This window comes from Megalops cyprinoides, chromosome 14, assembly GCF_013368585.1.
Source record: "Megalops cyprinoides isolate fMegCyp1 chromosome 14, fMegCyp1.pri, whole genome shotgun sequence".
Classification (NCBI taxonomy): domain Eukaryota; kingdom Metazoa; phylum Chordata; class Actinopteri; order Elopiformes; family Megalopidae; genus Megalops; species Megalops cyprinoides.
The window spans coordinates 26,651,247-26,674,596 of NC_050596.1; the positions used below are offsets into that span (position 1 = coordinate 26,651,247).

Genomic DNA, 23,350 nt, shown 5'->3' on the forward strand with positions numbered 1-23,350 from the left:
ACTGGTTGGGAAGAGACAAGTTGGTAACAAACAATGCACCTCCCAACCACAGTGAAGGCTTCAGAGAGAGCTTAACGCTGGTTGAACGAGGAAAACGTGACCCACAGCAGGTATGAGAGGATCATGGAGAGCCCACGTGCCAGCCAGGTTTCTTGTGTTCTGCTGGGAGAGGACATTGTACTGCTGTTGGCGTCTTATAGAGGTGGAGCTGCTCCCTTTCCATAAACACCAATGCAGCTGTCTGGGCATGAAAAGTCATGAAATGGATACAGCCTCTGTTCCGGTCTGTCATTGGCTGGTGTCATTTGGGGGGAGGGTTTTACTGGAACATCAGCTTCTAGGGTCAAGCCCCCAACATTTGGCTTATTCACCTGTCCTTTGCCACCATTATCCCTCTCGACTGACAGCTCCGGGTGAATGCTAAGAGATTGCGAAGTATAAGGAGAAAGCAAACCAAACAAAGCCAGACCCTGTATTCATGCAGGACTCCCGTGGTGCTTTTTGTTGCAGTTGAGTGAGTCATGATGCAGAAAAGACCTAAGTGAAGAGGACTGATGGCAAGTGATGTCAGAATTGATTTGCTTTAGTCAAAGTAAAGACGGCACCAGACGTCACATCTACCTGCACTCCGTAATTGTTTCTGATGCACGATTCCCTATGGAGTAATATTTCTACTGATGGAATCCGACAACCTTCGGTGGCATAGTCTTTGTACAGAATTCCCAAGAAAACTTTGGGGAGTCTGCAGTTGAACCTTGAGCAAAAAAGGGCTTAACCTCAGTGAGAAAGGGAAGGACATTTGTTCAATCCAAAATATTTTAAGATCGTCATCAAGGGTCATGGCTGGAATGAGATCACGCCTTTGCACCCCCAAAACTAATCTTGAGCCTAGCTTTGTTAGTGCTTGGTTCATTTTTTAAGGGGAGGTTAGCTCTTTCAGAGAAACTGTGTTTATAATACTGTATATCATTAGCATGCTTTTCACCAGATGTGAGCTATATTTATGTGTGTGCAAATTGTCTTCATACTTATATAGACTGGGTCCGCAGCAGCATATTTCTCATCACTCAAGAGCATGCATTCCATATTTGAGCTCATTTAGAACATATGAAAACATTTGTAAGGGACTCTGCCTTTCAAATTATGATGAAAAACTGTTTCAATAAGCAGGCACTTCTCCCTCGATCGCTCAAGGTAAACCGGCCCCTCGAGACCGGTGGTGCGCAGTATTCCACACAAACAAATCAACCCTCCAGAGAGCATGGCTCCGGCAAGGAAATTTCTCTGAAATAAAAACGGACGGCAAAAACAAAGGGAAAAAGCAGAGGGAAAAGAGAGAGAGGTAAATCAATAGAGCCCTGGAGCTGTGGTGGTGGTTGGGGGGGGGGGGGGGGGGGGTGGATTTCTGTGGGCATTTTTATGAGTGGGAGGACTGCTGACAGATACCAGATTTGGGGAGGTGGTTTGATTAGCAGATCAGAAATCAAAAAAGAGACAGACAGATATGTGGACAGAGACAGATAGACGGATGGATGGAGACAGAGAGACAGATGGAAAGGTAGATCAACCTGGTTCCCGGCTCACCTGTGACACCTGAGCAGCCTCCTCGAGGAAGCGTTTCATCTCCTCCTCACCGTACGCCACGTTCATCGCCGAGCCGCTGAGGAAGAGACGGGTGGGGGGAGTGGGGGTTAGAAACGTAGAGAAAAAGACGGACGAGGAGCAGAGAAAGATATTCAGGTCAAGCCATCACTCCGGGCATCTCGAAAATTACTTTGTTTTCACAGCTTTGCCATTAAAACAGGCTTTTAGGCTAGACCTCCTTTTATTCTTGGACAGGACATTATCTGTCCACCTGGATCTTGGTGGGTCCTCAGGACAGGCGAGAGGCAGAAAAGCTGCCTCCACGTCCCCTGAGACCGACTTCCCCCCGTCTGCTCTGGCTGCGCCACCTGTCCCGGCTGCACATGGAGCAGGCAGCTGCAGGGGAAGCGTATGGCCCTTGCTCTCCGAGAGCCTGCTCCAGGATGTGCACCTGGACGCTCATGAATCACTCACTTCAGTTGAGCACTCCGCTACCACCGACAGCATGCCACGTGACACAAGTCTTTATTTCTATGAAAACCTTCATCGGCCTTTAATATTACATTACATTACAGGCATTTAGCAGACACTCTTATCCAGAAAAGCAAATTACATCGGTTACATTTTCATTTTTTTTTTTTTTTACAATGTTATCAGTTGATACAGCTGGATATTTAGAGAGGCAATTGTAGTTTAAGTACCTTGCCCAAGGGTTCAGCAGCTATGCCCCAGCAGGGAATCGTACCGGCAACCTTGTGGTTATGAGTCCTTAACACTATGCCACACTGCCGCCCCAGTGTCTACCTGCAACAGCTCAATTACACTATCAGCAAGTTCTAACACCTGATTTAGCCTCAGTCTTTGTGCCTAGGCTCCACCCTCAGACCAGGACTTCAGTTTAAACAGTCGCAAGCCTTAAGGCTGAGTATAAGTCTGTCTCTGAAGCGTACGCCACTGGAGGAGAACAACCCCAGTCAGGGATAGCAGGTGCTTTTCCAGAGAGTGCTGCTGTAAGTGGAACAGTAAGATCATACAGTATTATGGGACCTTATTACAGTATGAAAGCTAGAAACGTACTGTAAGTCTTCAGTTTGAAGGTCACACTTTATTCTTAGTTTACCATGTTTTTCAGCAGATATATGACTGCAGATTTTCAAATTTTTCCCCCATTCTGCTGAAAACTCAGGCGATGAAGCCAAGTGGGTGACATTTTGCCACCAGGACTATAGTTTTGCCAATTACTGATGCGTGAGCGTCCTCACCCCGTGAACACTCTCCAAAACAACAGTGCATCTCAGGATCACTCCATCCTCTTTTCTCATTCAGGCCCTTCCGTCAAAGTGCGCCCGTGGCCTTCAGAGAAAGTTGATTATGGAAACACACACGCACACATGCACACAGGGGTCTGCTGCTGGCAGGCGCTCCCATGCCTCAGGCTCTTTGCTCGTTTGGTTAGAGCAGGTAGTCTCTGTGTCCCCCAGGTGCTGGTGATGAGTCATGTTGTTTTGATTTTTTTTTTTTTTTTTTTTGGAGGGGAAGGGGGCTGAAAAGTACTCCTTCACTCTACCATGAGACCTGGAGACAGCAGCCAAGCACGCTCTGTAATTTTCTCTGAATCCCAGAGGTCTGTGTAGGATCTGTAGGGGTACATGGGAATCGGCGGTGCGTGTCGGAGGAGCTGGCCTTGGGGGGGGGGACTTGGGGGGAGGATCATTTTAGGAGGAGTTATTGCAGCATCACTGTTGTGTCATCAAGGGACATGTGATTGAGACACTGAACTAAGCATTTGAATAATGCTGGGACTCAGCTTTGTCATCGGAGCTACGAATGCAAAAAGTAACTAAAAATAATACAAAAAGTAAAATTAACATTCTTAAAACAGACATAATTCACCATTGTTTTAAATCTAACCATGTAAAATGACATAATGTGACACAATATAATGTTTCAATATAATATTTGTGTACAGCAACTACAGAGCATACAACTATCAACCACAGGACATTCTTACCAGAGAGACATGTCTCATCAAATGTGAGAGTTCATGAGTGATTAAAAAAAAAATAATGATGTATTCCTCCCATTTCTCACTGCATGATGGGAATGAAAGTGTGGAAATTTTGTTGCAAAGATTTGCTTACACACAACATTTTCATGCATGTGTATCACTTGATTACATACAATACAAATTAGTTTTTTTGAGCATTGAAAATTTTGTAGAAAGTGGAAATTATCCTCATTTTGCATGTCAGATATGCCCTTGTTTTTGATCTCTGTTGGACTATTCACTATAAAGTGTAATTTTTTTTATTATGCCGTCAGATGTTAAAAGGTATGTATGGTGGCTGTTTGGGAAAGTAAGATTCAGGGACAGTGCTTGGTTGGACACTCCAAGCACATACGAATAAAACTTGCAAGGGATGCTAAGTTAGTGTGTGATCAGTATGTCGAACTAAACCCTTTCCGCAGGGTTCATTTTCAAAGGCTTATTGATTTTTTCCAGAAAATGCACAAATCAATTTCAATTACATATAAACATTACATGACAACTGCAAGGTAAAATACTGATACCGTTTTAAGGGGGCAGGCCTTGAAGCCCTTTGAGATCTCTAGGCCCTTTAGACACAGATAAAAGGAACCAGGAATATACGAGGACATAGTTAGGTTGTGATGCTCACCTTAGCACGTATGAGGGGCGCAGGAGGCAAGGGTACCCCACCTTATTGGCGAAGGCAAAGGCATCTTCCTGAAAGACAATGGTGGGAAAGGGACGATAGGGCCATTACTTGTCACCGTGAATGCGTGTGTAATTCAGATGACATCTGAGACTTTACAGTCAGTTCCTTTCATCAATTTTAAAGTTCTCCTCCTGTGTCCACTGTCAGGCCAGTAGCTACGCAATGCAGGGCTGAATTGCAAACCGGACTGGTTGCCAGCGTTGGTCATCTGGACCAATCCTGATCGGTCATTTTCAGGGGTAGAGAGGCGGCTTGAAGGTTATCTGATCCCCACTCAGCTTAGGCCAGCTGGTCACATCTGATGTCACTGTTGGCGGTACACTGAACCCTGTGTGTGTGTGATGGCAGGGGAGAGACAGCACCTCTCGTTTCAACCCGGCCTGCCCCTGGTCTGACTATTACACCTTCAGGAGGCGAGAGAGAAAGGAAGGCGGGGGGGATTCATTTATCAAAGCACTTCTCCAGGCCATACTTCTTTTAACGAGCTTCAATGCCAGAAGTAACCATTAGAAGCCTCGGAGAGGCCAGGGGAGTGCACTCCTTCTAACGGGAGCCTAAAAGCATACCGTGCCGACTCAAGGAGGGGCTTCAAAGAGGGGCACTCGGATTGGGCTGGATGCGCTCGCCCCGTCACGCGGGATGAAAAGACACATTAGGCTTCATCGGATTGAGTGGAGGGAGAGCTCCTCCAGCTGGATAAACAGCCTTTTAGGCCAGTCTGGGACCGAGAACCTCATGAAAACACAGGCTCCTGGAGTACAGAGTAATTGTGGAGGGCTGCCGCGCTTACAGTAGGCCTTCTGTTTTGAAGTCAGGTTTTTTTTTTTTTCTTCTCCTTCTTATTCTTAGATCCATCAAATCCCTTTAGGTATGTAACCACAGAAAACTGATCATTGCATGACGAAAAGGGAGGCATCAAGATGAATTTTTATGAATTTTTTATGCCATTAATTGATGCACCCATTAAAATTCTGCACAGAGGTACCTGGAGAAAGACTCAGTCCTCCCTCCCTTTCCTACCCGCCCTCTCCCATGCTCACAAGCGAGGCTGGGCGAGGACTAATGAAACAGAAACAGCCCCAGCTATCTGGGGGTTTCCACACTTTGGCTATTTGGACCCTGAAATTACCCTGGAGCACTTTCCTATTCTATGATATTTGTGGCCGAGTGACACCGCAACAGCTGTGAAACTTTTATGTAAACACGTATGCAGAGAACGCATGTCATGAAATTAACAAATAAGACAACACATTCCTAAACTGGTTTAGTGCATTTGTTTTTATCTCAAGTCAGCTGTCCTCATGGCCATTATTATGGAAAATCACACAGAAATTGTATTCTAGCCCTACAACATGTAAAAAACCATACTGGCAAATTGCTAACACTAGCTTGCTAAGGATCATTTGCTAATTTAACCAGCTACCTGATGCAAATTACATTCATTTAAGATACTAGTAAGTGTTAGTATTAGTACCTTTCCAAAATTTTTATCATCTGTTGATTTGCCAGCTATCTGGCTGATTTTTAGATTTTCCTGCCAGGGTATGCTTTTCAACCCGCTCCAAGGCTCAACACTGAATTTCAACTACTGTCAAAACCAGTTGACTATAAAATATCCTTGATATTAAGCTAAAATAGTATACTATAATGGTTATGGTTCTGTAGGTAGGTTGCCAGTGCTGTGATGTCACAAGCCAACTGTGATGGCTGACCTAAAACTTAAGACTAAAATCTGCTGAAGGTCTTTAAGCAATTCCAAAGCCCCACCCTGAGGTTAATATATACAATATAATATTATTACCAGAGGAGCTGAGAGTTCAGTATAAAAGTTCAGTTCCTTACCAGGGAGCTGAGGGCCTGCCAGGGTGCCTGTGCCACACCCAGCTCATCCAGGATGGTGGAGAACACGGAGCGTTCCTCTGCCCGGTCGATCTGGAGGGGGTCGGTGCCTAGGATCTTCACCCCGTTCTGGTGCAGAGGTACGGCCAGATTGTTGGGGATCTGGCCCCCCACGGAGACAATGCTGCCACTGCAACTCTGTATGGTGACAGGAGAGGGGGGTGGGGGTAGGGGGGGTTGTCAAGTCTGAGCATTCAGGTGTGTCATGCAAAAGCTCCAAAACAAAAGGCCCAGTAGCCCCATTATAATGCCCTTCCATAACACCAGAACTTGCCATCTGCATTATCTGTACACGTGAGGTAGTGAACAGTCTGAGTGAGGTTCATTCAAAACCTTCCCAGCTCACACTATGTGTAATAATATGTGGTTATATCATGCATTTAATTTATTGGTCCATCTTGGCTCATTGCTTACACACTTAAGTACTTCATATTTTAACAATTAAGCATACAGATTAGCAGTTACGGCTAAGGCTCTTATTCAGATCATTACTGGGTCAAATTCCTTGTGAAAATTTAAATACCTAAATAACCTAAATAATACCCAAACAAACAGCCTAAATAAACAGAATTTAAATGGTAGTATAGATTAGGGCCTGTATGTAATGACGTGAACAGTTTCACAGGTTTCTGCATCGCTCCTGCAAAACGCAGGGACGACACGAACAGCACGAACCACTGTCACGATCTTTGATCTACCGTAACCAAGGCAGGATTAATACCTGGCTACGCTTTTCGACGGCTGGCTACATATGGCTGCAGATAAGTGCGTGATTTAGAGTCAAGCACAGGGAGAAGTGGCCATCATTTCCATGACAGCAACATGTGAAGATTTCTCTACTTGAGTACCAATTCCCCTCAAGGGGTCAGTTTCCCCTCCAAATTAGACCGGCTCAGTTTACCTGGAAAGTGGATGGTAATGACTGTTTTGAAAACAAAGCACAGTTTTTTTTTTGTTTTTTTTTTCCAGCCATCTTTCTCCCTCCTCTCTGCTTCTGACCTTCTCATTCACTTTTTTCAGCCCCCTAGCTGTTTGTCATTTTCTCTTTCTATCCATTTGCCTCTGCCCATCTCTCTCCCTCTCTCTCCCTTTCACTCCTGCTTCCTGCCATCTCATCCACTCTGCACTATATTACACCTGAAGTAGTCTCCACTCAACTGTGTCGAGGGCCACACACACCTCCAATCTCAGACCAATACCTCCAACTCAAGGGATAAACAAGCGATCTGTTGTTTGCTGTCTGGTGCAGACAGATACAGTGAAAGCTGTTATTTCCCTCCTCTTTTTTAAGGGTGATGGCAGTGGGTGCATTGGCTGGCCACTGCCACACTGACATGAGCATCCTGCCAGGACGAGCCTCCCTATAGACAAGGAGAAGTTGTGGTGTTGAGCCATCAGGTTTTGCTGCTGCTTCGGCTTCATGTCTGAGCAGCCTCATTAACTGGAGCCTTAACTACTGCTCCTGGTTCTCTTAAATCTGATTATGGGTCACTTCAAAAAACTCCTGCAACTCTGTTCAGGGTCATGATGATCCGTGATATCATCGAGTCTATTGCTCGTTTATGTTATTTAGAAATCAGTGCAATAGGAAACAGTGGCTAAATACGCAGACATTTTGGATGCGCTGATGTAAAATAACAATGAAGGCAAGAATACTGAGATACAGAGACTAAAAAAAAAAAAATCCAGTTTAAGGAAAACTCAAAGTCCACTCAAAGTAGACAGGATTATCTCATATTTCCAACAGTAGCTCCTAGTTCAGCTCAGGGACCAATCAGTACTATGATTCTTAGTAAGAATATGAAATAATGCTTATATAACCCACTTCCTTTTCTTTTAGTATTGAGACGTGATTCAACAGCCCCATCGCTTCAGATGACTGAGGAATGTGTTCTATCCAGTCTCTATTTGGAGAGAGTGTAATTTCTCAGAATTTCAGGATCACCCACACACACTGCGCCTGCACTCACTTATATATACAGAGGCCTGTTTATCAGACCCCGTTTATTGACACGTTTCATATTTCCCTGCTTTCAAATCTTATTTTATAGCATGCAGTTAAACAATGCAGTTAATCTTTTCATTACTGTCATTTAGCAGACACTTTTATCCAGAGCGACTTACACAGGTTACAGTTTTACGTTATCCATTTATACAGCTGGATATTTTACTGAGGCAATTCTGAGTTAAGTACCTTGCCCAAGGGTACAGCAGCAGTACCGCAGTGAGGAATTAAACCAGCAACCTTTTGGTTATGAGTCTTACCCCTTACCACAATGCTACCCTGCTGCCCTTTATTTAAATAAAGTGTGCAGTTGTGTTAATGTGGACTTTAAGGTCAGAAGCAAAAACTATATCATACGGAACTGAGCAAATACTTTTACTCAGACTGTTCACGACCCTAAGCTTGCTCTCGTGTGTCTTGGAAGGAAGTGGATGCCGAGATTACGCCCTCACCTCCTGTTGGGTGATGTCCAGGATGCGCTCCAGGGTCAGTTCCTCGAAGTACAGCCGGTCGCACTCGTCGAAGTCCGTGCTGACCGTCTCAGGGTTGTGGTTGACCACAACCGTGCGCTTGCCCATCTGCCTGAGGGTGCGGATGCTGGAGACTGCGCACCAGTCAAACTCCACACTGCTGCCTACAGGAGACACCCAGCGAGAGCTTCATCTACGGGGAGCTGCAAGCCCAGGGGCCACGTGACATTCTGACAAACGTTACCGCAGCATTATAAGAATATCATGTTCTAGATATACTGGGATTGCAACTGAATTGAATTGCACAGCTAACGTAAAGAAAATATATTAAAACTAACTACTGACATCCTGCAAAGACACTTAAAAAGAGGGGGTTTGTGCTTTTCTGAAATGCTAGTCATACAGGGATGTCACCAGTCTGAAGGCAAGACCTATAGTAGTCATGCTCTGAAAAGGAAGCTGAGCTTACCAATATGGTAGGGCCCACACCCCAGCACCATAATTCCCTTGTCATTGAAGTCCAAATCATGCTCCTGGGGAAGGGACACAGATAGGCAGGAGGTAGACACAGAGTGCGGCTAATCTTACTACAGGAACATTCTGTAATGTTACTTTCTGTGTTTGCACCCATAGCTATGCAAGGTCTAGGACCAACCTTCTGACTGACTCACCTGACCATGGTAGGTGCAGTACAGGTAGTTGGTGACCGCGGGGTACTCTGCAGCGAGCGTGTCAATCTGACCAGACACAGCATAACATTAGAGCAATGTTACCTGAAAGCGCTACAGCAGCCTTAGTCCTGGCTACATATGTGAGGTGTCGCCACCTGAGAGCCATGACCGTGCTGGTCCAAGCTGTGTTTTCCTCACCTGTTTGACCCAGGGTCTGATGTTCCCGTGCAGTCTCAGTGCTCTAGCCTCCCCCTCCCTGCAGCCCAACGCCTGGCCCACCTGCCGGTCAGAGAAGCCATCCTGCTTGGCCTTCAGCAGAAGGTCCTGGGGCACTGACAAGCTGAGGGAGACACCAGAGGCGGGAGGCCCCTCAACAGTGAAGGTCGCAGTATCACAAGGTCACCATTTACCAGGTGCTTTTACTTTTTTTTCTCCCTATGCTCACACCTTGCATGTGATACTGGTCAGAGGGGGCCACACCTGGGGCCTTGTGTATACACTCCACTTTATCTTTTAACACATGCCCCAACCATCCACTCATATCAGTGTAAATGACTTTGAACTTTATAGAATGCATATCTGTATCATAGCTTTACTTGATCAAGCTTGTCGATTCTACAATGGTAACTACATACTGCATAAGAATGTAATTCTTTTGTTTGAAAAAGAGAGCACAGACATGCGCGCATACATACATACATCACAAGGAGTAATTACGGAAACAAGACCTTAATTACTCTACTACAGACAAAAATAGTGCTTAACACAAGCTAAATATGTCAATAGGATGCATCCCTATGGTTTAAAACTCTTAAAATTGACTCCAGAATTTTTAATTACAATCTGTCCTGATGTGATCAAGCACAGGTTCTGACCATTTCTGTTGGGATGACAAATAATAAAAAAATATTTGACCGTAGCCGAGGGGTGAAACTGATAAGCTAAAGGAGAGAACAGCTGCCTTCGTCTGGCTCACAGTAAAACTAAGGCCGGATGAGAAAGAGAAATCCCTGTGAACCAGGGTTGTCTGAGCATGTCTCTCTCCTCGACCTTCAATATGTTCTTTCTTCCAAAAGCATAAATCAAAGTCCAATAACAGAGGACACAAAAACAAACACGATACAAAAAGAAGTAGTTCTATGCTCCATTTTTTTTTTTTTTTGCTCGGGCTCCCTTTTGTAAAAAAAAAAATTTTGCAGGCCTCTTCCAGAGAACACCGAGTGGCAGCATGCGTACATTCAGTATATGGCTCGCCTATTTTCATCAAGAGCACTGTAAACGGCAGTCCAGCACCATCAATACAATATTAATAAATAAGCTGGAAAGGCCCATGGAGGGCTATCTCTAACGCTATTTAATTGATTAAAGTTTCATGTTTGGGGGGAAAAAATGGTCAATAAGTATAGGAAGTGAAACCTTTCTGCTGCAGTCTGTTATTATTATTTTTTTTAATACTGAATTATTAAGGAACCTTACACCGTAACTGTATCCAAAATGTCAAGTGCGTCTAAATCCCAGTGCAGCCCTGAAAACAGCAGGAAATAAAACACGTTCCTTCCTTTTTAAAACGGCACAGCATGCTACCAGCTTTACATCATTGCCTGTGTGTCGATCCACCTTACTATGGTCTTCCTCTACTGGAAAATCAGACTGGATCATGTACAGTACAAGAATATTCTAAATAATGTTGCATATTGTCTGTGTTTCAATTTATTAATATTATTATTATCATTATTGCTTCTTCTGTACATTACAGTCACAATATACTGTTTTATATCTTATGCATGGAGTCTGCAAAGTGGCATTCACTTGTGCCTACCACTACAATGACATTTTATCTAATAATACTGTCATTACCTACACTATCCCCTTTATTACTAATAATATCACAACCACCACCACTTACTGCCTTGCTAGTACATTACCAGTACTACTGCTACCACTGCAACTGCTCTTCTTATCACTGATACTAAACCAGTACCACCAGTGCTGTTACTGCCCCTCCTACTTCTATTACCACTACTTTCAACACCTATTGTTATTGCTACTATTAATGTTACTACACTTACTCACATCACTAATTACTACCACAATTACTATTCTAATACTAAATACTAAATACGACCATTACTAATTATTACTACAATTACTACTACTACTACTACTGCAAATACCAGTACTACTGCAGCTTCTACCGCTTGCTACTGCTGTTAATGCTGCTTCTGCTACTTCAAACATTCCTACTCCCACCGGCATCATTACAATTACGGTAGTAGTTTTGCCTTTGTTACTACTGCTGCCTCTCCTGTTACTTCTGCTACTGCTGCTGAATTTACCACCATCACCACTTCTACTCCCACTGTAGCATGTGATTCCCTTCCACACAGTGCAGCCCCTCGTCTTTATGTTCCGGCTGGAGCTGCAGTCGGACAGATAAAAGGCAGAGCTGGGTACAGGCCTGTGAAGGGGAGAGACACGCTGCCCCTCGCCACTAATTGATATGCCTAACGCCATGTCCCACTCTGTGCTGGCAGCTGCCTCATCCACAGGGCCTACCCATACCCTCCCTGGACCTGGGGCAGCCAGTTCGTTTTTCAATACTTGTAGGGATGGTCGCTTGGGGTGTCACGCTAACATTAAAATACCAGTCCATGCAGAGATGCCAGAGGGATATGAGCACTACAGCTCAGTTTCAGAGGCCGCCAGAGAGCAGGCATGTTCAGAAGCAGGCTGGAATGGAGCCGGGGGGTGTAAACCATCCCAGCACCCTCCTGACCTATGGGCGCAAGAGGGTGCTCCCAGAACCATTCAGGTGTGGGGTGTGGCCCAAGGAGGGAGTTAGTGTATGAGAACTTAGCTTCATACAGTCAAACCACTACCAAGCATGCTCAGTTTAACTCCCAAGCCCAGATACTTAGCTGAATATTGGATCCCTTCGTTTCATTGATCCAACATATTTACATTTACATTTATTCATCTGGCAGACGATCTGGCGGCTGATACGGCAAATGATCTGGCACCATCTCAATAGTAAGTAGCCTCTTTGTGTGGGCTCTGGTGCTTTAGGGTGTTTGTGGGTTACACTGTTACACATGTTAACACACTGACATGAGTATGACACTTTTCATTCTATCCTGTAATCAGCACCAGTTGTTTAAGGTTCACTAGCTGGGACATGTGGGGAGAGCACCACCTAGTGGCCAGAAGGACACACTGCCAGCCCTGGCTGTAAGGTGTTGCAAAAATCCCAGACAGGGAGGAGTTTAAGTGGAAAAGGCAGCCCTTTGTTCCTAAGGACTCTACACTAGCCCCTCCTGTGACCTTACGGGCACTTCAGAACACTTGGCCTTTTCTCCCCAGCAGCCGAGGGTGGGCACCGCGGGCACTTGCCGGCCGATTCTCCATATGGCATGCAGCAAAGGCACCCCAGCCATGTCACCCACAGCCTCCCGTAATGGCGTTCAGCTGCCAGGAACATGGCCCCAAGGCCTTACAGGAAGCAGTGTAGTGAAGGAATGTGTGAGTCACTGGGTAGGCTGGCTGAGGTCTTCTTCTTGATCTTCCTCTTCAGAGAGACGTCCCTAACCTCCTCCTTTCGGTCCACTATTGGAGGGGAGGGAGTGTTGGGGGCAGGTGAATCTCCCCTCTGAAGTAATCAAAGCAGCTCACCTGTGAAGTGCTAATAAGTGACCCGCCTCCTTGCCAGCTTTCCTCCAACTGCATTTCCTCACAATTGCTAACCACATACCAACTTTTACCTCGTATTAACTACTGACGCAACTCTGGAGCTTTCCTTGTAGAAAGCTGGGTAAAAAAATTCTGTTTGTTTGTCAGTACAACAGCTGTTTACTTCCTTAAGAATAAACTCAGTTGTAGAATGGGATGAAATTAGTGCATATTTATGCACATTGTAATCTGCGCTGAGTAAAACTGTGGGACAAAAAAAATGTAAATCTAAATTTTACATGACATCTGCAGAACTAGAAGGGCTCCTGGCCTCTGAAATGACCCCTTTAATGTCTGTTTTGGGTCTTCAGTGACTGCCCATACTTACAGACAACCACCTGCATGGTACAGAATTTTATCCGCTTTGTACAACCTGTTCTAGTAAGGAGAGACAGCCAGACACAGAGATGTCCTCTTCCTCAGTTTAAAGAGTCCGAAATTCACATGAATGAAGCTCAGCTATGATTTGGCTCCTCGGCATTGATTCACTACGGAGCTGCAAAAATGATTTAAAGACTGTGATCCATGAAATCCAAAAAAGCAATGATTACAACAGGGTTTCCCATTCCACCTTCTCTTCCATTGACTACACAAATACCTGTTTTACACATTTTTTTTTACCAGTTTATTGTATGCTGATTCTTGCTGAAACGGAGCCAGTCATCTTGACAGATTCACAAATTACATTTTCTGCCAGGCTCATTGTTACAGCAAGGTTTGTTTTTTTTTTTAAAAAAGTAAAAAATAAAAAAAAGCCAGCTACACGGTGAAAAACTTTAGTGAAGGAAAGCATGGAATTCCACATGTTGTAATCATTGGCAAATGAGATGACAAGAATGACAGGACACAAATACATAGCTCTTGCAATATTGCTGCAATGTTGGACAAACGTTGCGAGAATGTTTCATGTTAGCTGGGGGGCTGGGTGTGGATCGAGTCACCCTCCTGTCTTTCCAGGCTCCGTCTGAACGGTGGAGATAGTGATGCCGGGAACCGCTCCTGCTTTTCAAGTCAGGAAGCCTTGTTCTTTAATTAACTGTGTTTTTAAGTACACAGAATTCTTTTGTCTGTACCCATTAGAGGTGTTGTTAAGACAAATCTTTACAGAGGAAAGCCTGCTTTTGTTCTTTTTGTCTCTGTGAATATCTTCAATTTCTTTTATTTCCGATTCCCCTGCAGGCCTGATTGCTGTTTGGGGCTGGTGGTGAATTGGTTTTGCATGTCCTACCAGTGCCACCTAGTGGCTTGAAGCTCTCAGTGCAGGCCTGCCACATGTGGGAGTTCCCCGATGCTTTTCTAAGCTGCTCTCACACTGCAGTGGTGAGTACTGATGGAACAGCACTGTATTACCATCTGGAAATGTGTGTCATTGAGTGTGATAAATAAACGTGCCCCTAGTCCCTTACCTGTTGAACTTGCCAAGGTGCTGCTCCAGCTCAGTAATACGGCGCAGTTTATGCAGGAACCACTTGTCGATGGCTGTAAGCTGGTGGATCTGATCCACACTAAGACCGCTGTGAAGGGCCTGGGTTAACCGGAGAGGGAGACAATGCTGTAACTTGAGTTGCTTAGCTTATCATTACCTCAGGAAAACAGCAGCTTCAGCTCCATAAAATCCCACCAGGAAAACAGGCAGCTGTTAAACTGTTAAATTATGAGCTCCACGCCCGAGGTGTCTCTTGCATTTAAAGTGGGATGCAGTGGGCTGTGACTGCCTCAGCCTCCGCCCTCTACAACCACTCCGGGATCTGCTTTTGCCGTAGCACTGAGGACTCTGAGGCTCTCGGCCAATTGGTGTGGGACAAACGACAGCCCACGACCTATTAGGAGACATAACCGGCTCTGAATGGAATTACCTGCCTGGGGAATCAGGCAATATTAAAGCAGAAGTATTGCGGGGGCTAACCTTGAGAGTTACTGCTGTTTTTGAGCTTGATATGATTTGGCCCATTACTTCTAAATAAATCTGCCAGCATCAATAATTTCATTTCAACACTTCTGAAATATTCTTTCTCAGAGGGCACCAGGCTGTTTTTTTTTTAATCTGCAGTGGTATTTTCAAGGAAAGTTTAAGTGACAGCCAATGATGAATAATGTATTTCTCAATGCACCTTAGGTGGATCTGACCGGAGCTGAACAGAAGAGGCAAAGGAAACAGTCTTCAGGCAAGACATTTCTATCACTGTGTTTCTTTGCATCACTTTTTACAAGACATCCAAACTTCTCTTTCCATCACAGTCTAGCAGTCAAAGGTCCAGCATAATGAATAGCAATCTCCAAATAAGATTCATGCTCAGATTAAAAGGCAATTAAGCAATTACAGGAAATGTGCCAGGTCGTGAATCAGGAGTGGGACTCCAGATGATGCACTTAGATGAATGCTTATCAGTGACCACGGATGATTTGCATGTCTTTGGATAAATTGAACCCGGATCAGTTGCTGGGGACAAAAATGCTCTACCTTAGCCAGAGAGAAGATGCGGGTGCTGGAGGGCACGGCCAGATCCTGCTGCAGGTCCTGCCGGGCACCCCAAGCCCTTTTGAGGGGCAGGTGGGGCACAAAGCCATCCACCGAGGGGTGGCACATGCGTAGGGCCTTCTGGATGCTCTCCTCAAAGGTGCGCCCCACCGCCATTACCTGGGGAATATAAAAGATGTAGGATTACCCTCAGGGAGGAGACCATGAAGTATGGCAATCCACTTTCTTGTGCACAATATCATTGGTCACTGCTGATTTTAGGTAATTTATTCAGTCACTGTATAACAAGCATAGTTCTGATGAGAAATCAGAGGAGAGTAAGAGGATATAGTCTGGAATGCAGCCATATGAACACTGGAGTAAAAACAGTAAATGCACAGTGCACACTACAGTGTGTGTATATATGTGTGTGTGTGTGTGTGTGTGTGTGTGAGCGATTGCATCTCTATTACCTCGCCCACATGTGGGTACGTGTGTGCATGCATGCATATCCAAATGTGCATTTATGCACATGCAAGCGCTTGTTTGTGTGTGTGTGTGTGTGTGTGTGTGTGTGTGTCTGTGTCTGTGTGTGTGTGTGTGTGTGTGTGTGTCTGTGTGTTCGTGTGTGTGTGTGTGTGTGTGTGTGTGTGTGTACACATGTGTCTCCCACCTCTCCCACACTCTTCATGGCACTCCCAATCTCTCGGGACATGCCCTGAAAGCGGTCCAGGTCCCACCGGGGGATCTTGGTGACGATGTAATCCAGGCTGGGCTCGAAGCAGGCGGTGGTCTTCTCCGACACTGCGTTCTTGATCTCGGGCAATGGGATGCCCAGCGCCAGCTTGGCTGCCACAAATGCCAAGGGGTACCTGAGGAGAGAGAGGAACATGGACACTGTGATCTTACTGTAGAGCGCAAAGGCACTGGGCCAATAATCCACTCCACAGATTCAAGTGCACACCAAACTCAATCAGCCTTTGTGAGACACAGTGAAGCATATAAAAGTGCTGCCTACACAAGCATACCTCTGTTTACTTATTTCATATTTGCCTATCACTGATTATCTTACCTTTCATATTTACCTTTCCTTGCTGTTAGAATCCTTTTTGTGTTTGGCCGTACAGAAGGCTTTGAGACAACAAATTCAGGGTATTCATTCAAGACTGTAGTCAGTTAATCAATGTCAGTTTCTTCTCATTTTCTCGTTCCCTGGGCAGTCATGAGTCCTTATGTGGCATGTTTATGAAAAGACTTTTCCACATCAAACAAAACCAAAGATGAGCCAGGTGGAATTGTGGTACTGAAAACTGCAACACCTACAGTAAAGCACTGGTGTGTGTACATGCAATATGATTTCTGTAATTCAGAATCTATGCAGCCAATTGCCTAGCCCTGCTGAATGCAGTTTTGTAAGACACTCTGACATCTGCCAATTGGCATATTTTTCTTGTCACCTACAGTGGGAATTAGAGTATGGGCCCTGTGCACAGTAGGAGGGCAAAATTTCAGTTGCACCCAAACTGTGTCCCGCATGCCCTTTGCTTGAGCTTGACCCCGGAACCCACATTGTCCAAAAATGCATGCTGTTTAAAGCCCCCCCCCCCCCCCCCATCACTCCCTGTGCCCGGCCCACACAGCCTGTCTCACCCGGTGGCCTTGGAGGCGAGGGCGGAGCTGCGGGAGAGGCGGGCGTTGACCTCGATGATGCAGTACTCCAGCGAGGCCGGGTGCAGGGCATACTGTATGTTGCACTCGCCCACGATGCCCAGGTGGCGCACCACCTTGATGGCTGTCTCCCTCAGCATGTGGTACTCTTCATTGGACAGAGTCTGGCTGGGTGCCACCACGATGGAGTCCCCTGAAGAAAGAGAAGGAAGGGAGAGACAAAGAGAAAGAGTGAGAGGGAGAACACTCAGAAAGCAAGGCTTACATCTGCAGCTAAACCATACAGACAGGGGCTTTCCAGTTTGCTGACTTTAGTTCCACCCAGTTCATCAGGCCTCAGTGTTTCAATCACATAACTGACCCTGCACATTTAAACCAATGCAACTCCCCAAAATCCACCAAAATGAGTATGGCAAGTGACACCTACTCTGCTGGTTTATTATTTGTGAAAAATGTTAAAAAAAGAAAGAGAAAAAAATAAATTTTTGGACTAAGGAAATAAGTAAGAGCTGAGATTGGAGCAAAATCCCAGTTCTGAAAGCCTCAGAGAACCCAAGCGACTACTATAGTAAATCACTGTGGACGGCAGTAGTATCTGTGTGGATGGGAGAAGCCATCACTGTGGATGGCATTAATATCAGTGTAGATGGAAGTGCAATCAGCGCGGATGGTGTGTGTGTTGAGGACTGGTACCTGTATGGATGCCCAGAGGGTCAAAATTCTCCATGTTGCAGACAGTGACACAGTTGTCGGCCACATCCCGCACCACCTCGTACTCTACCTCCTTCCAGCCCAACAGTGACTTCTCAACCAGGACCTGACAGCTCATGGCCAAGGCCTGGAACAAATTCATACCAGTCACTATGGACACGGCTTCTGTCTGCTCCTGGGCCAGACAGACTTTTTGAAGGCAATAAAACAAGGCAATATGAAATCCTTTTATTGTTTCATGACCAACTCTGGTAACTGAAGCCTCACAGAAACTCTTGAATGCGTGTTGCATTCAAACAGACAGAAGAGGCTAAAAACTAACTTCTTATGTCTGCTGGGGACTGGAGAATGTGAGCAGCAATACTGTCCTTTCAACTGAAGTCTCACAAAATAACAACAATCCTTGTAAAAATATAAATCGTGTAATTAGTCCCAGACAACCATCTAAACATGCTCTGAGGGCTCAATACAGAGATTGGACAAAATAATAAACTGTTGCAGGGAAGCAGAATTCAAGTATCCACTTACTTCTCGCTTCCTAGAGAGGGCACATATCGTGTGCCGACGCATCGTGAATAGGAATTGAGAGACCAGCGGGAGAGTTCTCCACTCCTTTAATGAATTTCATTTGCGTGCCAAATAAAGTGTAAGGTAACGGGAAACATGAAAATGGTGTTGTTCAGAGGTTTAGAGCCCCTTTAATGGCATCGCCTCAAGCCTCACCGCTAATCTCAACATGTTGTTCTCAGACTGACAGCGTTAGTCTCAGCTGTTTGTTTTTCTGGTATATGTGCCTCAGAGTGTCCTGGCATTAGTCACTCCAGGTCTGGAGGAGCCATTGAAACTACTGTGGGTGCATGTTGGATATTGTAATAATTCAATCAATCAGTCGATCAATCAATCAATCAATCAAGACACCTGTATATCCTACAACCACTGAGAAGCTGTGTGGCTTTTGCCTGTTGCATTAATAGCTGCCTTGAGTTTATCTGAGTCTTGCCACTTTGTGACACTGCCAGCATGTCCTGCAACTGCCCTCACCACTCTGGTTCCATATATAGTCAAATGCTTCCCACAAAACAAAGTGTGGATAGCCAATGAGAAAGAAACACAAAGAATGGAGGAAGAAAACTTAATTTGAAAAACTTAAATTGAAAAATTTTGAGTTTTACTGCCAGGAATTCACAGACCATGAAAAGGCATTCGTAGGCCCGTCGTAAGGCATGGTGCTGGAAAATGCTGATATGATCGTTTGCTGCTGGGTAGTCGCACTGGGTACTGGCCTGGTGCTTGTCAAAGGTCCACTAACAACACTCGTTTGGGACTGTAATTTCTTACTTTCTGCATGTTCTAACAAGTGATATTGTTTCAGATGATGAAACAGGTTTCTGGTGTTCCCTGTCTTTGATGGCACATGTCTTCAGCACAGTTTGCAGTGCACGATGCTCTGTTTTTTGTCGGATTGTAAATAGCCAAAATATTTCCAGACTACTGAAGCTGAGTGACCTTTCTTGTCGATGTCTTCGTCCCTCGAGCTGGTTATAGGCACTACTTTTTCTTTGGTGTCGCTCATTTCGCTTATTTTGCTTATTCCGCTCCAACTACAAGCCTGTCAGCCACTCTGTCTGTAAACATTACCACGTGCTGGCCTGAATTTATACCTCTCACCGTGCAACCTAACTTGCGGAATGCATACCTATTCCTGCGACATGATTGGCAGTTTGTGATTCATTTCTGTGCATGCTGTCTAAGCATGGAAATTAATTATATTGAGCATTTGATATATTGCTATCAAGGAAAATTATATTGCGATAATTACTGTTATCGTTTTATCGCCCAGCCCTATAGTGGTATGTTTTGATATTTTATCCAAGTGAATATTACACAAATGTAGATTTGAAAAAGCCAAGTTCTGAGCCATGAGAGGCTCCTAGGCATCTTGTCTGAAATCAGTGTCAGTACGAATAAGAGATACACTTACCTTCCTGGCAGTTTCCTCCAGCTTCTCCTTGTTGTCACACAGCCCAGAGCCCAGCCCTCCCAAGGCATAGGCAGAGCGTAGCATGACGGGGTAACCAATCTGATCTGCTGCCTTCAGGGCATCTGCCACCTGCAAGACACATACTGTCACTACAGTACACAAATTCCCACACAGTAAAATACACTACTTGATTACTACAGTATTCATACCTGCTCCTGCACACAGTACAATACTCTAACTGATTACTACAGTACACATATGCACTCAGCTGACTTACACAACACCAGCCTGCTTTACATACTGTTAACACACAGTACCTGGTTACTACAGCAAGCACACCTTCACACAGCCTGCAGTGGCAACATCTACATCATAGCAATGAAGGCATCACACAGCTAGAACCTCCTTATTTTTCTAATACATTTGGATGGATCAGATTACAAAACTGACATGAAAAGAACTTGAAGAGCATTTTTGTATAGGAAAAGTCAGGCCCGTGAGGTATATTAGTAATAAGAGAACATGTGACCCCAGATGGTGATTCAGGGAAGGACACTGAGCCTATTTATACTGTAATTTCAATGGTTTTAGTAAGCTCGCAGTTTGCAGAGTTCACATAAAGTAGGCAGCACAAAAGGAAATTCGTTCATTAATATTTAAACAGCTAAATAACAATTTTGCAAGTTGCAGAGGTTTGGTGTAAATAATTGTTGATATGTATTGCTCCAGTTCACCTCATGGGCTTTCAGAAGCCATGAAAAGGGCAGTAATAGCTACGGCATCTGATCTACAATAGCAGTACGATCAATGTTTACAAAAGTACAGCACAACTCCCAATTTACTCCAGTTTCTTTCATTCATTATTTTTATTATTATTACTAGTAGTAGTAGCAATGCTAATTTTGGTGTTAAATGATGGACATGTTTCATTTTTCCAGAAAATAAACAGGATCAGTCAGCTAGATAGATACGTTTATTGAAGTTAATGTAAACGTTAATGTTCCATTGTGTTTATTGTGGCGGTGGACACTCCATGGCAACACGAAAGCATGGATTCTGAGTTATAACGTCATAATCAGGAGACAATTCCTTAGTAATAGGATTCTTTCAACGGCGTTCATTTAACAACAGGCGTTCATTTAACAATCAATAAAACGCATAGTAAACACAGAGCAGAGAAATTTAAAATATATTTATCGGTCACAGATTTGGTAGGCCGAAGCTGAACAAATGGATGCTGGCTCTTACGTGTAGAGGCGAGCCGAACGAGCACGATGAACTGCGCGGCTCGGAAAAGACGCGTCTTGGTTTCACAACAGAAACGCAGGATAGTGAGTACAAACGGACCTTGTCTTCTGTGACAATTTGCGAATCTGTTTAGGACGCATCCTTTTCAAAAGCAAAATAGTTGGCAGTGTCAACTTTAGGATGAATACGTTTAAATGAAAAACTGCTATGGGTCCAAACATGTATCTATGTATGTATGTTTTCCAGCAATGACACCATCGCAGGAAAGAAGGAATTCGGTATATTTCTGTGACAACTGTATTTAAAAAAAAATGAATAGCTCAGTACGCAGAGTACTAAACATTGCAATCAGCGCCTGAGCGACACCTCGTGTTTTATATTAGATATATTCTTGAAAGAAGAATATCTCTGCTTGTAATATATATAACTGCTTAAAATTCTACTCTTCTGCTTTATTATACATACCAAAATTGTTTTTGAAATCCAAGATAAGTAAGCAAAACATCACAGGCCAATATCCAAAGTAATGGTGAGTGAACTAGACTCGTGATAAGCTGGGGGGGGGGGGGGGGGGGGGGGGGGGGGTTCAACCAGTTCAGATTCTGCTGTTGCACCCTTAACCCGACCTGTGTAAATAATAGAACTGATGGATATTATGTCACATGTAGACTTTGTTTCTCTAATTATACAAAGATAAATTACAGTGATAACTTGAATTTTTGACTATAGGCAAAATAATGGACATGTTTTAGTTGCCGAATGCAATAAACCAGCTAAATCTAAATGATGTAATTAAATGGCTTAATTTTAAAATAACTACATGCTCTTCTGGTGTTTCTGTCTTTGCACTCTTCAAAACTCTCTCTACCAATCCCATAATGAAGGAGCCTAAGCCAAATTTGTAAACCCCCTTCCCCCTGAATGGCAGTTATCAAAAGACACTCGGATATTGTGACATCAGTCTAGTGTCCACAAACTGAGTGACAAAATCTGTTTTCACTCCATCATTCTCTCAGCTCTCAGTAGGCAAGAGCAGCGGAAGCATCTCTATTGTTCTGACCGTGGCACAAGAAACCCTTCTCTCTTTGCTGAAGACAGAGGTGAAGAGCGGGGGAATGAAGGAGAATGAAGAGATACAGAGAGAGAGGAAGATGATGAGGGAAGAGAGAGAACAGACAATGAGAGATCTGAGCAGGATTAAGAAAGAGGTGGCAGAGTGGGAGAGTTTGATGAAGGTAGTGCAGGAAGAGATAGATCATGTATGCACAGACTGGAGGACAGAAAGAGACAACTGGAGAAAGGAGAAGGAGAAGTTAGAGGAGAAACTGAAGGTGGAGATGGAAGGGTATAACAAGGAGGTGATGGAGAGGAGGACCATTGAGGAAGAGATTGACAGAACAATTACCTGTGTGGAAAGGAACCTACAAGAGGTTTTGAGAAAGGAGTTTGAGAGTGAGCTACAAACAGAGATTGAGAAGATTGAGAGAGAGAGACAGGCAGAGAGAGAAGAATGGATGAAGGAGAGGGAGAGGTTAGAGGATGCACTGAAGTTGCAGATGGAGGAGCGTGAGAAGGACGTTATGGAGAGGAGGATGATGGAGGAAGAGATGGACACAGCAATGAATTGTATGGAGACATCAATAAAACATTTCATGAGAGAACAGTTTGAGATAGAGATGCAGACAGAGAAACAAAAGATGAAGACAGAGAGGAAGAAAGAAAAAGAAGTGTGGATGAAGGAGAGGGAAGAGATAGAGAGAGAGAAGAACAGAGTAAAACAGGAAAAGACAAAAAAGATACGGATGATAAAGAAAGAGAACAACACAGAGAGAAAAGAGATGGGCAGAAAGATAAAAGCGCTGAAGAAGAAGATCAGAAAGATGGGGAGGGATAAAGTGAAGACGGGGCAGGCAGTCCAGCCGGAGACGGAAACTGAAAGGGAGAATGCTGCAGGAGAGGTCGGGGTGAGATAGAAAAACAATTCCTTCTAGGAAACGTTACTTCATCAGCAGGCGAAGACCACATCAGCAGATCTGATGTGGTCTTCGCCTGTTCCTACTCTGTTATCACAGAGGATGATGAATTAATTACATTTTTTTGTAATTTATACATTATATTTTAGGATTACACTATGTCCTATACTTAAGATGTTATACTGAGTGTAAGTGTACACAGCCGATTAACTAATTGG

At 44.4% G+C, this 23,350-nt stretch overlaps 1 protein-coding gene across 1 annotated transcript in view; it reads right to left on the minus strand.

Annotated features, from left to right (window-relative positions):
- cps1 (carbamoyl-phosphate synthase 1, mitochondrial) overlaps nucleotides 1-23,350 on the minus strand; it is a 53,601-nt gene that overhangs the window by 18,098 nt on the left and 12,153 nt on the right. Inside the window, exons 16-28 of the mRNA XM_036545161.1 lie at nucleotides 19,912-20,040; nucleotides 17,913-18,057; nucleotides 17,202-17,412; nucleotides 16,225-16,423; nucleotides 15,555-15,731; nucleotides 14,500-14,618; nucleotides 9,566-9,707; nucleotides 9,368-9,433; nucleotides 9,166-9,229; nucleotides 8,679-8,860; nucleotides 6,165-6,359; nucleotides 4,263-4,330; nucleotides 1,585-1,660 (exon numbers count right to left, since the gene is read on the minus strand). Of these exons, the coding sequence (XP_036401054.1) occupies nucleotides 1,585-1,660; nucleotides 4,263-4,330; nucleotides 6,165-6,359; nucleotides 8,679-8,860; nucleotides 9,166-9,229; nucleotides 9,368-9,433; nucleotides 9,566-9,707; nucleotides 14,500-14,618; nucleotides 15,555-15,731; nucleotides 16,225-16,423; nucleotides 17,202-17,412; nucleotides 17,913-18,057; nucleotides 19,912-20,040 (1,773 nt within the window). The remainder of the gene's footprint in view (nucleotides 1-1,584; nucleotides 1,661-4,262; nucleotides 4,331-6,164; nucleotides 6,360-8,678; nucleotides 8,861-9,165; nucleotides 9,230-9,367; nucleotides 9,434-9,565; nucleotides 9,708-14,499; nucleotides 14,619-15,554; nucleotides 15,732-16,224; nucleotides 16,424-17,201; nucleotides 17,413-17,912; nucleotides 18,058-19,911; nucleotides 20,041-23,350) is intronic.